The following is a 15,694-nucleotide window of genomic DNA, read 5'->3' on the forward strand; positions in this document are numbered from 1 at the left end:
CCCTTTGTGCCTAAAATCCAAAGTCTACCGCACAGTGGTCAGACCAGTGGTTCTATACGGAACTGAATGCTGGCCAATGACAAAGAAACATGAACAGGCACTCCATACGATGGAAATGAATATGCTGCGATGGACCCTCGGCTTGACAAGACTAGACCATGTCATGAATTTAGGGGTGCGAAAAACACTCAAAGTCGCCCCAATCACGTGCTCCACAGCAATGACACATCAATGGCAAAGACCGCCCTCGAATTGAATGTGGAAGGCCGCCGGCCCCGTGGACGACCACTTACGCGCTGGCTGGATCAGCTGAAAGACGACATGCGCCTCGCAAAAGTCACCCGCAGAGATGCCCCAGACCGTACAAAGTGGAAAAATCGGTGCAAACAAGCAGACCCCACATAAGTAGGAAAATGCGAAGAAGAAGACTGTCTTTAACAATTTGTGATGTCATTTATTGTGTCATTGTTATGTCATCCGTCATGTGAGGAAACTTTAAGCATTGCATTGCACTCAGCACATATGACAAACTTGAACTTGAAGTGTTACTCCAGAATAGAAATTGTTGTGTTCATAAAAAAAACTGGACACACCTTGGAGGCTAGAGACTCAGCACTCATTCTGCAGGATTTCTCAATATCCAGATTGTCCTGGATGACAGTGACTTCCTCAATCACCAGGCGGGAAACTGATGGAGAAAGAAAAAGGTTTTCACAGATTTTCATAAAATTCTTCTATTCAAATCCTAATCACTACTGTAAGAAATATTTTATGTTGACATTAATAGCTATTTATATACTTTCGTGTCCTCTTCCACATTATTTATTGTTTTGCGCACAGCATCGGATGTGACTGTGAAAGTTTGTTTTGGTCTGCTAACTGGAAATTCTGGCAAAACTAGGTCCTGAAGAATTCTTTCATCTATTGGAAATCAAACTGCACTGTTTCATGCTGAAAGATTCCTCCTAGTTTATTACTGTAAGACAGAATACATCTTTCAATCAATAATGCTTTTGACAGTTACAATAGAGCTTCTTCTCATAGGTCAGATCTTAGTTTAACACTACTGTAACTATGATACAAGAGATTATAAAATTAATGAAGAAAAAACAAGGGGCAAAATGGCAAACAAATGCAGCATTCCTAAAAAGAGTTATGTATAGTGAAATTCCTACACCATTTTCTTTGGTTAGGAAAAAAGGTGGCTTAAACATTGATGTTAAATGTTAAATCTAGCTCAAATAGATCAACAGAGACAAATGCTTTGATTTCTAAAAAGGAAAATGAGAAAACACTTTTTTCGTAGAGTAAAGTTTTGTGAAGAGTCAAAGTGTTTTGTGGAGGAGCAAAAGCTTTTAACAATATTAAATAAGCTCTTTGGAATGTTGAGCGTTGATCTTTTCCATTTAAATCTTAATCATGTAAGAAAAGAAACTAGTAACTGATTTCTTAACATTTACTGTGTACGCAACCCGAGCCTACATATTATCAAACAAAAATGTAATTGTTTCCATGTTCCCTAATGCTTTTTTAATCACATTTCAGAGAGTGGGGAAATTTGCAACTGCACTTGACTGTGTAACTTCATTTGTGTCAGACCTATTCAGTCATTGCTTCAGCTTCAAAAGTTCTTAATCTTAACAATATGGTTTCCCCCAAGTCAAAAGTCAATGAAAATACAATACAAGGACAGGGTTATGTTCACAAGGCTTTAACCTCGATTCATTATAAGAAATAAGACAATTACTCAGATGATGATAATACAAAGGAATAGCTATGCTATAAAACTTTATCAGTATTCAAAGTACATGTAAGCAGCATACTACTAAAGTGACAGCTTTAGTTAGTACTAAATAGTACTAAAAAGTTGAAAACAATATTTTAAGCTTTAAGAGTTTTTCTTTAAACATTTTTGCTGCCTTTTCCTCCTCATCTGCAAATGACGTCAGTGAAACATTTGTGACAGGAGTCCCGAGGAAGGCCTAGAGGAAAGGTCCCACCTGAACATGCCGTATAAAATCAATGTCACGGATACAACAGGCAGATTCGTTCATACACAATTCGCTCATAGTTAAGTGTCAGGTTTTTATCATTTTGGTTTTTTGTATTTTCTACTTCAAACTAAATGCTCACTCAAGTAGATCTAGGAAATGCTGTCCTGCACAATTTGTAAAATGTTTTAAGGTCATAAAGTCATCTACTTAACCACCAGACTGCACTGGAACATTAGATTCACTCTCTGTGGAAGCTGCGAGAATCCATCAGCTGGGGCCACTCATTACTTTCACTGCTACATACACTCTCCCACCCCACACACACACACATACAGGTGGATTCCAAACCTCCTCGCCATTGACACCATTTAAAAAAAAAACTTGTTTTAAAATGGACACCTAACCTACGCTTTAAATTAACATATAACCCTGTCTCCATTTCAAATAAGGAGCTAACAGAACCATATACTGAGAAACAAAAGAAAACGTTCTTTTCTTTTTTGCATCGGCAACAAAATCACAAAGTTACCAGAACAATTACAATACTTATTTACTGACTTTTTATTGACAATGCATGATGTAGGTAAATTCATTATGTTCATTAGCATGTATCAGCAGGAAGTCTGAGAATGTGAATGTTTCAGGCTAGAGATAAGTCACCACAGGAAGGAAAGTAAATCACTTTGCATCCGGTTGTAGATTCTGTCTTGTGGAATACTGTCCCATTCGCATCATAGAACCAGGTTAAGCTTATGCTTGTTTACTGGACTCTGAGACCTAGATGGCACATGTTGTCCCAAGCTTATTGTAAAACTGTTCGATTGACATGTAAGACATCTACTGTCTCGCCATCTCGCAAGAAAGCCACAGGAGTTATAAGACATTGTCCTGCTGGAGGGTTGTCACATTGCATTGACCTTGCAGGAGGGGCAGCAAATGAGGTTGCAAGACAAGGTTAAAGCAATTTGATGTCTATTAATTTAATTTTCACCTGTCTAGAGGAAAGAATGTATCTCAGCCCTGACCACCCAAAGACCAACCAGGGTGATTGGATTCTAGTGTGGAAACCAGTGCTCTTGAGTCAAGTGTATACAGAAACAACGAAATAATGAGCAAATGGGAGAGTTTAAGAGAAATTTGAAGTAAACAACAAAAATCAAATCAGCACTTTAAGATTGGGGAATTTCGTATATAAACTAAATTAATAAACATTTTACAATTAAAAAAACAATACTGTGATGAATGCTTTGAGAGTCTGATGTTTAAAACCATAATCCACAGCAGACATGGACTATTTTAACACCACTTAAGTAATTAGCCACTGTAGACAAGAAGAAGAACATGAACCAGAGCTGTTATTACAAGTGGTGCCCTAGAATGACCTCTCATTATACTTTGATGAGACCGATGCTACAAGTATCAGTCTCGTCAAAAGTTACTGTAGCATCCACCAGTCACTAAAAGCCACTAACCGCCATAGTAGCTCCCTCTTTCACCAGCTTTATAATGCCCGACAAACGCAGCGGGCAGGGCCGCCTTGAACTAAATGACACGTTAAGTGTAATTACTGGTAGACATGGTAAATAAACAGGATTGGAAGTGAAAATTGTACAAGTGCATGCGACACAATCTGACACATTGGAATTGGCAGTCTTAATTGTGAGTTTCTTTGACTGCTCCAGATCGTTTCAGCCAGGTTTTCTCAGAGGACAGTGATTACAACTGTGGAGACGTGCAGCATAATGGTATCAGCACCGCCGACAGAGCAGTGAATTAAATTGTATCTGCTGCTGTAGCGAAGCCTTGATGAGAGGGGCAGATGCCTTAGTGGTCTTATCATTATAACACAATGGTCATGTTGTCATCAACCTTGCCATCGCCAATTGAAAAGAAATGATTGTGTGTTGAAGCTTTTTTTTCCTGTCGTTTGCACTGAATAGAAGCAATTTTCTGAGAGCTATGAAATCACGTAATAGGTCCTAAAATGCAGCTGCTTGGCATACAACCGGAGCCCCTATTAAAGTGGAATCTCACACAATATGTGTTTATTCCAGAAGAACAAATGGAAGCTGAGCAAAGGCCAAGTTTATTCAGACACAAATCCTGTGTACCACTTCATCAAAATAACTGCCTTTTTATATTGTACTTTAACTAAAGCATGGCATTGTTTTCTTCAACAAAAAATCATAATACTTTTACTTTCTTTCAGTTTGGTTGCAAGGTTTCTTCTCGTGACAAAGAATGTGTTTAATCAAAGATAAGTGTGTCAAAAGACTATCAAAATGCTCAATAGCAGAAATCGGGGGTTGTGTAGAACAAAACTATATTTCGAGTTCAGTTTAAAACTTAATTAAGTGCATATTGCCTTTTTTCAAAAATGTGCTAAAATTAACTTAAGTTAAGAACAAGTGTTTTCAATTCAGTTTCTTCCATTAATTTTTTACCCTCCTTTTATCCCTCTTATTCTGTATATATGTATAATAAAGCTTTACGTCAAGTAGTACTTAGAGGGTACCACTGCTTAAAAGATAATATATTCCGTAAAATGAAATGTGAAACATGAAATTACTTTTTTACATGAATATTAAAGAAGCAGAAGCAAATAGATACACAATCTACTTACTGATAATGAAAATGCAAAAAGGAGACTCATGTCTTAGCCAAACTGCCATTAGACTGTTAATGCTCAGAGCAGCTGTTAAAAGTTTGTTCTCTATGCTCAACAGCTCTTTGCTTCTTATAGCTGACCTGCAACATGTAACAAACGCATATCTGGGAGCACTACTTTATGTAATAGTTCTGCAAACTTCTAATATTGAATAACATTGTTTTTTAACTTTCTGCATCTAAGAAGGGTGACATCAAATGTAGGTTTTTCATAGTTTAAGAACCAATACAAAATCTTATTACAGAACTTTAGTATGACAATGGAAAAACTATTTGAAAAAAATATTCTTGACTCTTGACCTCCCTGTAAATTTAAACTAGAAAGGTACACTCCACGTGTATGAGATATCTGCATGTCACATGGATACATCTGGGTTGTGTGGAACAAGCTACTGTACCCAGACATGTTTTTGAAGCTTCTACCTACCAAATGGGTCAGATGGATGAAACGGCCTCTTCTCTCTTATGTTATATTTATATTTCTTATGTTATCACAAGTGCTTCAAAAAGAAGTAGATCTGTCCAACAAGGGGCAGGCTAGGTTCTGATGTCAGGTGCAGGTCAGAAATCGATAGCAGCAATGCATGGGTCTCATACATAGTTGTTAAATGGAGGCTTTTCTTTCAATTAATTAAAATCTGGCCCAGATTAGGCATGTTTATTGCCTCTCTAACAAAGCTTCTGTTTGCTTTTGTATCAAAAAATGAAATGGGAGTAACAACCCTGCACTGTCTTAGGTATTTTGAGAAAGAGGTATTTTAATTATTTTTTTTAAGTCACAGAACTGAAGGGTGTGATTTCTGTGTGATTCAGAGTTCTTTGAATGCAATTTTTAAAGCAGGAACTTTCTCCTGCTGAGCTGAGACGTCACTTTGAAAATCATGTTCATCAATCATACAAAATCACACAGTACTATACCACATCATTCTTGAGAACAGCGATGCACCAAATCTATGCTGATTCATACGAAGGACTACCATCTACAAGTGAACTATACAAGACAGAAGTAAGTTTTACTGCAAAGTTCTTGCCAGCTTTTGTCAACATCTACTTGTCAGAAGCTGAAAACTGAAACCAGCTTTCAATCAAGCACCTACAGATCCCCTCAATTACATCCTAGCTCATTGGAGAACAGAGTCCAGATATTTACATTTTAAACATTCATTCAATCTGAAAATAAAACCCAGCTGTATGAGAAGGAAAATAGTTACAACAGAAAACATTTTTTGAAAATATCATGCATTTATTGACAGTAGAGAAGTGTATTTATTAAATATTGGCACTGGTTCTGGAAATTATAATACTGTTTCTATTTTGTGCTCTCATATTTAATTTCATTAGCTTGTGGAAAGATTATTTGCTGTATTATCAACACTTAATTTGCATAGAATTAATACATGTAATATGCAAAGAAGGACTACTGTTACCAATGTGTAACAATAATGACCTCTTGGATACACAGAAACTAAAGTATCAGAAAACCTTAGTGCATGTACAAATTACAAAGACATACTCACTACTGAATGATGGCAGTATGATGTCGAAAAACAACCAGATCCAGAACAGCAGCAATACAATATTGCTGTCATTAATGCCTCAACAAGAGGAAGATCCACACCTTATTTTCTGAAGCAAGAGTTCCCAATACTACCAGTATAACAAAAAAGCTCCTTTTTAAGATTGTCATGCAAGGCAATGGGACCCCCTTGGGATAAAGTGTTTGCTAAAAATAAATTTTTCCAGACCGATCTTCTTGTATATTATTTCATGATACAGTGGTTGATAACTTGTTGATAAAATGTATGGTAAATGAAGGCAGTGAAAAAACAATGCAAGCAATTACCAGTGCTACAAGCAGATGATCCAAAAACGATCATTAATTATAATGAATAATACTGAAATTAATGCTTGTTATAGCATTCAACAAATCAATATGAGTAAAAAATAGGCTTTAAGAACTAATTACAGATTCAATAGAATGCAATTAACACAAATCAGCACTAAGGCCATTTTCTAAAACTAAAAAAACAAAGGCTCATATGTAGATGTGCATAACAAGGAGCAGACTTTTTGTACTTTAAACTGATATATTTGTGTAACATAGGAACAAGTGCCACACCCGAAGAAGGCCCCATAGCCGAAACGTTGTGATTTTCTTCTCTTTTCAGCAAGGAATAAACCTTTATGTGTTCCTTTGCAGCCTCCACATGCTGACACAGACACCTACATGAACTATTTGTGTAACATGACTTTCTTAATTTTGCAGACAAATATTCTGTTTCCCCAGAACTAAGCTGTTTTGAGAGTTCAAGCGATTAGTAATAGAAATACAAAATGGTATTTACTCTAGGAAATTTTATTACATGATAATAAAATGTGACACACACTCACACCAGGGGCAATTTTCACACAATACAAACACCACACAGATAGCACCGCAGGTATTGAATCCAGGGCTCCAGTGCTGCAAGGCTAACCACCATGCTGTCCATAATACCAATGATTTCTCACATACTGTATAGTATAGTCACTATAGGAAAGTAGACTTTATTGTACCTGAGGTTTATTCTGACATCACCAGGATCGTTTATCCACATTAACATTGTCAGTGTTTGCTGATGTTTGTTCTGAAGAAATAAGAGTTCCTTAGCAACTACTGTATGACAATATTAATTTATTGAAAATGCTTTCCTTACTTTTTAATCTAAATATTATGGTTTGGTCAGCTTATTTTTTATACAAATAACTAGCAATTCCAAGTTTATTGAGCACATATTTCACGTATTGATTAAAGACCACAAGGTGGCTACATAAAAATCTATATAACGCCATGTATCCCGAATGGATTTACCACTAAAAGCCACGACAAATGGGCCCTAACACTTAAACATAATACATTCTAATACAGCATATTTGTCTGGTCAGCTGAGATCAGAAACAAATGAGATAGCTTTGAGAAAAAATAAAGATGCACTTAACTTGGAAAATTGTTTGTAAACCAGTTTAGCTGTAAAGGATGCAACATGTCTATAACAGCAGACTAAATGTGGTGTTTGCAAAGTGTGAATTGCATTTAGGGTAGAACTGCATAGAAACAATCTTCTGATCGCTTGGATTGGGTTCAGCAGAAGGCTTGAAAATTCTTCTTAACCAATTTTGTGTATTGTCTGGTTATTTCAATTATGTTATGAAGAGGAAAAAATGTAAAGTTGTATTGTAAATGCTGACAATTATTTCCCATGACCATTAGCTAAGGTTTAAATAAAATACACAAAGTTTCACTGAAGTGGTTTGTTTTGTTATGCAGGGACCAGGGATAAGGCTTGAGAGCACATACTAGCATCACATTCAACCAAAAGGTAAAAAAATCAAATACTTACGCCTCTGAAACTCTTTGAGTTTGTTGATCGCATCATCTCGGTCCTTTTTAATTCTTTCAAACTGAAAACAAAAACGAACATTTGGGTCAATTCTTACCTTGAGAAGGAACCATAAAAAAGAAACTACATGAATATGGATATTTCTGACTGCTTATATCCCTCAAAAAAGGTGATATAATTCAAAGCAGTTAAAATCACTGTATGATTTCTGGTAAAGTGGGTAACACGCACTCTAGGAATCATGAAGAAAATGCACAACAGTTGTGAGTCTGAATTTTCACAGGATAATTGTGCAAATATGCTACTGACATAGTTAAAAAGCAATTCGAGTGTGAGGTGAAATCTGATGTGCTAAAAGTGCTTGAATGGCTGCCACAGAGTCCTGATATGAATCTAATTGATGAATCCATATGGCAGTGGTGCCCAATCCCTGTCCTGGAAGGTCATTCTCTCCACAGTTTTCAAATCCACTACAACTATAAATGATCTAGTTGAACTGATTATTGGCTTCATCCAATTTTATCACATTTCACAAATTACTTAACTATTACACAAACTACAGACTGACCTCTTTTCATGTGCCTGCTCTTGCTGGAGTAGTCCTCTTTTAATAACTGAAAATGGTCTGCTGGAGAGAACAGACCATGTTCTTTCCAGTTAACACCAAAAAATAGATTTGTACTTCGGCACTAAGAATTTCTGAAGGGAACAAAAATTGAAACTGTTGCAAAACAGAGTTCAATCCAGAGAATCAAGTTTTTAGTAGAGTGATAATGTCAATATTAACGTGTTATGTATTATTATATTACATGCCTTTCATCTTCACATGACAAGCCAGCAGGCATATCACCCTGCAACGCACAACTGGCAACCCCCTGAAGCTAAGCAGGTGTGAGCCTGGTCAGTACCTGGATGAGACACCTCCTTTGTGGGTCTTGATACCTCAGTTTAGTGACGGGGACACTATACTGTAAAAAGGGGCTGTCCTTCGGCTGATACATAAAAACGAGCTTCCGACTCTCAGTAGTCATTGAAAATCCCAGGGTGTTTCTCGAAAAGAATAGGGGTGTAACCCCAAATTTCCCAATGGACTTTACCAATCATGGCCTCCTAATAATCCCTATCTATGAATTGGCTTCATCACTCTGTTCTCCTCCCCACTGATAGCTGATGTGTGGTGAATGTACTAGCGCATTACTGCTGCCGTTTCATCATCCAGGTGGGGCTACACTTGGTGGAGGGGAATCCCCATTGCCTGTAAAGTGCTGGTGGAGTGTCCAGAGAAGTGCTAGAAGTGTAAGCAATTATTATCATCATCAACATTTTTTGTATACACTGTGATTATTTCTGTATTCAAAAATATGCATGGCAAATTTAGATCCTTCAAACTACATCTTTAACTGTGTTAAGGTTTTAATTTTAGAAGACAGAAAAAGATGGATTTCCTTAAACTAAAACATTTCTGCTACAATATTAATTCTCTCTAGCATTTTGGCCTCAGTTAGAAGCCAGGGAGACGTCTCTCCCTCTTAAAACTGCACACTAAGGTATATTGATGTACTGTAGGCACTTCATCAATGAAGGCATGACAATGGACCCAGCTTATGATGTCTGGATTTGAGTCACAGAGTCCCATCTCAGCAGCCTTCCTAAGAAGCTCGCTGAAAGAAGATAAGAAGTGCCAGGATCATTTTGTCTATACTCTATAATAATATGCAATTAAAATAAAAAGTTCATGTTTTGTGGAGCCTCTAGTTATGGGTCCTGTAGGTTTGCAAGATACCTTTTTAATAATGTACTTTTGTTTACATCTGAGTCACTGAAATTGTACATTGAGTAGACCTCTACTCATTTTAGTTTCTTCTAGTACATTTTCAGTCAACATTTCAGCCTACAGGATCCTCAACAGTCAGATATGAGAGAGGTATAGGAACATCTTCATCTTCATTCAGGTTGGACCTGTGAATACAAGTGTGACCCAATTTGCAACTATAATGGCTATTCAAAATCATGGGCAGGAACAGGTTCAAACATCGGCTATTTTCCTCGATTTTACTCAAATGTCTAGGTTTTCCCGTCTTTAAAAGTAGACCTATAAACTGGAATAATGCAGTTTGGAAAAAAAACACTACTTGTTTAAATTTCTCTCTCACAACCTATATCCACCTTTTGAACCTGACACCTTGTTTGTTGGCCTGGAAAAAAATACTAGGAAAAATTCACATTTTATCCAGCAAGCACTCTTTACAACTTAGTAGAGGATTGAAGGTGGAGGTGTTATGCAATATTAATACAATTATACAATATTAAATTTATAACTGAATTGGGCTCACAATGTCTCAATTTATTCCCTCCTCAGATTCTCTCTCAAAGTAATGTGTATTAGTTTAATCAGCAAGATGTTTATATACAGGTTTTCATACCAAACTGAATGTTATACAAAAGAAAAAAATCCTTGCAATTAAACAATTTCACCTATAGAAATGTTAGCAACTTGGATGATAAATATGAGTTTCAGGCATTCTTGCTTTAGGTAAAGCCATTTCATGTGCTTTACTGAATGATAATTCCAGATCAGATTCTAATTATGAAATTCTGCTTTCAAAAATAAATCCCTGCCATTGATCATGGCTGCAGTTCTGAAATCTAATCGTCTGTGATTAACTTGCGCACATCGGTTGTGGGATTATTATTGTACACTATAAATAGGGCCAAAAGATATGACCTTTTGATGAAAGACTGGGTGTAAAACATATTAAACGCGTTTTAAAATACGTACAGTCAATGAGATCTTTTCCAATACAAGGCTGTTCATGTAATTGAATGTGACATCTGTTGGTGATTACATTAAATCATGGATTCTGCATATGTTGTTAAAGCTTTCCATATAATACTACTAAACATAAAAAACTACATTTAAAATCTTTTAAATTGCCTCATAATCTGTTCAGTCACTGAGCTTGAACTTCACTGAGCTTTTCCAGGATATCCCTGACAAAACCCAATGAAAGGTTACACATCTTTATGTTTTCAAATTCATAATCAAGTAAAAAGGTTCTTGCTGCTAACATGGACATTTACATATTTACTGGATTAACCTCCAACATACTCAAACTGTAACACCAGCAAGATGATCTAACAAGATAGATGCCATCATCCTGGATCATTTGCTCCACAATAAACACTTAGTATATCCAAAAATGAGAATAGTTATTCATAAGTGGCATATAGATCCAGACCATTTATATATTTCTTCTTTCATATCTGATATATTTCATATTTCATGTAACACAGAACTTGTCATACTCTCCATGAATCAAAAGTGACAGAGCATATAGAGTGGTTGTTGATGGAATAGTTAATGTGTTAAGCATCAATTCCAATTTAATTAATCTTAGAGCTTATTGGTAGTCAAAAGTAACATTGCTGTAAAGAACTTTAAAAACATTCATAAATCAGCTGTGTTGCTATGATGTCTTGGACTTGTTTTTTGGTGGAACGGGCTGAACTGATTAGACCACGTTTCACATATTTGCCCTCGAGAAGGATACTAGATACAGGAGTTGACCTTTCCTACTGCTTCACCACCAATGGTTCCATTCCAGAGCACTGGGTGACTTCCAATTCTAGCACTGAACTCACCAAAACAAATAATTCTATCTCCCTCAGGAACACCAGGAAGGCCAGGGTTCCTTGATTGCATTGTCAGTACATACAGTAGATGCTGATGACCGTGACATAACAACTCTCAGGACTTCGTGATCGGGAGTCTTAAGGTGCTCATTGATTTTAATAGGAAACTTATCAGGATGGTTTATGAGTTAATTTTTTATGCCAAAACCACTTCAGCATTCAGTACTACTCGTCCTGTTATCCCTTCCCGAAGACAGTTTCGCTCCTTCACTGCTCTTGAGTTGTCTAGTTTCACTCACCAAGTCTCACTAAGGGCAACAAAGTGAACCTCACATCACCTAAGTTCCGGGACCCAAGTGCTGGGCAACACTCTTGCCATTCACTATCAATGCTATCTATGAAGGTGATGTTGAAGGAACCAAAACTGATTCTGTGAATTCGCAGTTTTTGAGAGTGGTTAAGGGCCAGACAACATTTAGGGCACCTTTACTAGCTTTCTCCCCATGTAGGGTGAGCAGAGCGGATTATGTCATTAGTCATTACCACACTTCTCTCATCCAAGTCCTGGGCAACTTTCTTGTAACTTCTGCCTTTGTGCATTTATGTCCTAGCGTTCAGAGCACTGTCTAGCTCTTGTCTTCACAAGATGATGCCTGGAAGGATTTATGGAATTATTGTTCCAGTGCAAAATGACTGTGCGTGGCCTTTTCTTCATTAGAACAACTGAAGAAACTTCAGCTTCCACAGTTCCCAACAGAATAAGACCTTTCTCCAAAAAGCAAGGAGAATAATTTGACATCTCATTCTGCTTTCACCGCCATAGAGACTCTAACATCATAGAATCACAATTATCTTAACGCCTGCGTTTATTCAGTTTCAATATACTCTCCAAACAGCCACATAGCCAAATTACACTAACCAATGCTACCTCAGTTAAAACGGACTGTAAAACATTTTAAACAATATCTAAAAACAAACCATATCTAACTTTTCCTGAAGTAGAGAGGTTAAGGTAATTTTGACTATTGCAATGGTATTACAGCTTGCAAAGCTGAAACATTTTAGATAAAAGCTTTATTAAAATTATTTTCTCCCAATTCCCTTCTAAATTCCACAGTTCAGTTAAATGTACACTGCCTCTTTCATCTCTACAGTTGTTAAATTCTTAAATTGTGTGGTGGTGAGGAGTGTAAATTATCACTGTCCCACTCCATGCTTGTGAATAGACCACCTGCAGTATACATTTTTACATCTTGGATCTTAAATCCATCTTCCAGTATTTATAAATACCAAGATATAGTTTGTGGCATTTTTGCTTTCATGAAAATTATATTATTGTAAGGACTGTTCAAAATGATTTACAAGTAGAGAAATGCCTGTCAGAAACTAGCGTGGTTATTAATGATCTACATTACAAAGCATTGGACATTTTCAGAAGTCACTGGCAACATAGATGAAGAATACCACTAGTCAAATTAAGCCTAAATTGGTATTGCAGCTGTATAAATTATTTCATGAATTGGATGCAATTTATTAGAAGGAATTATCTTTTTTTATTCATTGATTTGCCAATACTAATTGTGTGCCTGTTTTAATCATGCAATGAAATAAAAATCCATGTGTTAAAACTTCTGTTACATTAGAACCCATAAACATCATAAAAGGTTGCATATGAAATTTACTTTTTTTATGTGGCAAGTGAACTGAACTCTTTCGTTCAAGTACTGACTAATCAACTGCATCTTTTTTAGCTGTCCTTCAATTTTACGTGTTTAATCGCCTGTCAGAAATTATCATTTTAATGTCCAGCCAGAAAGCACAATCCAAATAATATAATAAAAAATGTTGTATCTAACATACTTGGCAGAACTGCTCAAGGACAGTGGTGGAACCAACAATAACAGATCTTCTACTTCTGAGGTGCAGCAAAAGAGGGTTTTAGGAGGATGCCAGTGGTGAAGGCATTATTGAAATGGACATCAAAGAAAAGGACACAATTATCCATATAAAGAAAAAAAGAGATGCTAGGCTACTGACCTCTTGCTTGGTTTTCTTGTGTTCTTCTTGGAGTCCTTCATACTCATTTATAGCTGTGGAAGCAAAATGAAGAAACTGTTAAAGACTGAATCACAATTCTGGATAAGCTGAGAGGAATGTAGGATGCAGCTCCAATTTTCTGAAATGTGTTCTGACCTTGTTTTTTTTTATTTCTTTAGAAATATCAATGTGGTGGAAAATGATTGTACCCCTGATGAAGCCTTGACAGAACTATATGTCTCATCTCGTCTGAAGGGCAAAGTCTCCATCAGTTCTGAGTATACACACATAAAATAAAGAGGAGTGCTTCAGAATGCTTTGGGAAGTTGAAAAAAAGCAATGTTTGAGGAACACATTACAGGGCTTGATCTAAATTACTTTTCACAAGATTGTTCTTGCTTTGGACTTCATCTGATACAAATCCTTTCTGAATCTGTTAATCAAACAATCACATTGACTGCTGTGTTTGAACATTTCCTATTGCTGTATTTGAAAGCAAGTATTACAATGAAAATGTCCCCTAACTTACTGAAAAACAAAGGTATAGTGGGGAGACACCATGTTAGCATCTGAGCTACAAAAGAAGAACTGGAGGTTAATTTCCATAAAAGTAAAACAAAAAAGTAACTAAAAGTAATACTAAAGTACTTACTAAATACTAATTAAATATTAACACCTTGGCTGTTAAACTCGACTGTGTTTAATCTTTCTTTTTACTTTTCATCATGGAATAAACTAGCCAACTATATCAGTAGGTATCAAAGCTCTGTTTGACATGAGGTATATTTCTAAGAGCTCTGCTTTGTTAAAAACAAATGTCTTCCTAGCATAATGGCCAGGCAATGACTTCAATGGTTTCTGGACTACCACTGGACATTTATAGTGAGCACTTATGTTTGCAAAGCATTAATACAGCATGCCATTATTGGAGACATTTACATTAACATAAAAAATGACAGAGGAATTTTAATTATTTGCTTGGTTACTCAGATAATAAAAGTAGTGCTAAGCATTCTAGTATCTTGTATATTAGTGCATGTACAGTATCATGTGCAGTATAATGAGGTGCAAGATGTCACTTTTATAAGGACATTGTCACTGTTTTCTAATGCTTCTACTTTTATAACACTTCAAAAAGGACCCCCAGGCTATACATTGATATAGTGAGGGTCCAGTACATGGTGATTATAATACAAAAACTTTTAAAATTGTGCCAGAGATCAACAACAAATCACAGATTTAATGCAATAACAACACTTTCAAGTTCTGGCTTGTTAAAATAATTGACAACATACATTTTACACCTTAATAATACAGACAAATTGACTTTTAATGCTATTGTATCATTTTGACGTGGTGCAGTAAAACATCAGTAATCTCCAGGGAATGCTGAAGGACATCAGCACTTCAAACATGCTAAAAGACTGTAATTAACACCAACCTATTCACTTTAATGAGGACTGTTTGCATTATGGCAGCTGGCCACTTGAGAAGCAACTTTGTATAAAAGGATGAGGTTGAGCAAATGCATTATTTTAATGTGTAATTTTAAATATGACACAGGATGAGATTCTTAGCCCTCGCACCATAGTTGTTGATGGAGAAATTAAAAGCTTTAAAATGCTTTAGAGGGAGACAACATTTATGACTTCATGGTCAATTGATAAAAAAAATGTAGGGCCCCATATTTGTATTTGCTGAACATTAGAGCTGAACATGTATTGTGGTTGAATGCTGTTTGTGTGTTTATGGGGAAGTGAGGAGTGCTTTTTGTGATTAACAATCAGCAATTCGTCATTTCAGGACAGCTCATCATAAATTAATCTACCAAACTCGGAAAATTACTGAGGCTCACACTGGGAAAATTGTGCTTAGTCTATTAACTTTCTGAAGGAACACATCAAACACGTTGCCTCGACAACCCCTATGTGGCCACAGATCTTGAGAAGTCATTTCAGGCCCTATTTGTATTAAATGTGTTAA

The 15,694-nt window shown here is 36.3% G+C and overlaps 1 protein-coding gene and 1 long non-coding RNA gene across 4 annotated transcripts in view; one reads left to right on the forward strand and one right to left on the reverse strand.

Moving 5' to 3' along the window:
• shtn1 (shootin 1) overlaps positions 1–15,694 on the reverse strand; it is a 52,982-nt gene that overhangs the window by 36,222 nt on the left and 1,066 nt on the right. For all 3 annotated transcript variants that reach the window (XM_069189084.1, XM_069189083.1, XM_069189082.1), the window contains exons 2-4: positions 13,712–13,764; positions 8,042–8,102; positions 594–688 (exon numbers count right to left, since the gene is read on the reverse strand). In XM_069189084.1, the coding sequence (XP_069045185.1) occupies positions 594–688; positions 8,042–8,102; positions 13,712–13,764 (209 nt within the window). The remainder of the gene's footprint in view (positions 1–593; positions 689–8,041; positions 8,103–13,711; positions 13,765–15,694) is intronic.
• On the forward strand, positions 576–14,027 carry LOC138238416 (uncharacterized). Its single transcript, XR_011189446.1, has 2 exons — positions 576–707; positions 13,891–14,027. It is a non-coding gene; the product is annotated as an uncharacterized lncRNA (long non-coding RNA).

This window comes from Lepisosteus oculatus, chromosome 4 (assembly GCF_040954835.1).
Source record: "Lepisosteus oculatus isolate fLepOcu1 chromosome 4, fLepOcu1.hap2, whole genome shotgun sequence".
In the NCBI taxonomy this organism is placed as follows: domain Eukaryota; kingdom Metazoa; phylum Chordata; class Actinopteri; order Semionotiformes; family Lepisosteidae; genus Lepisosteus; species Lepisosteus oculatus.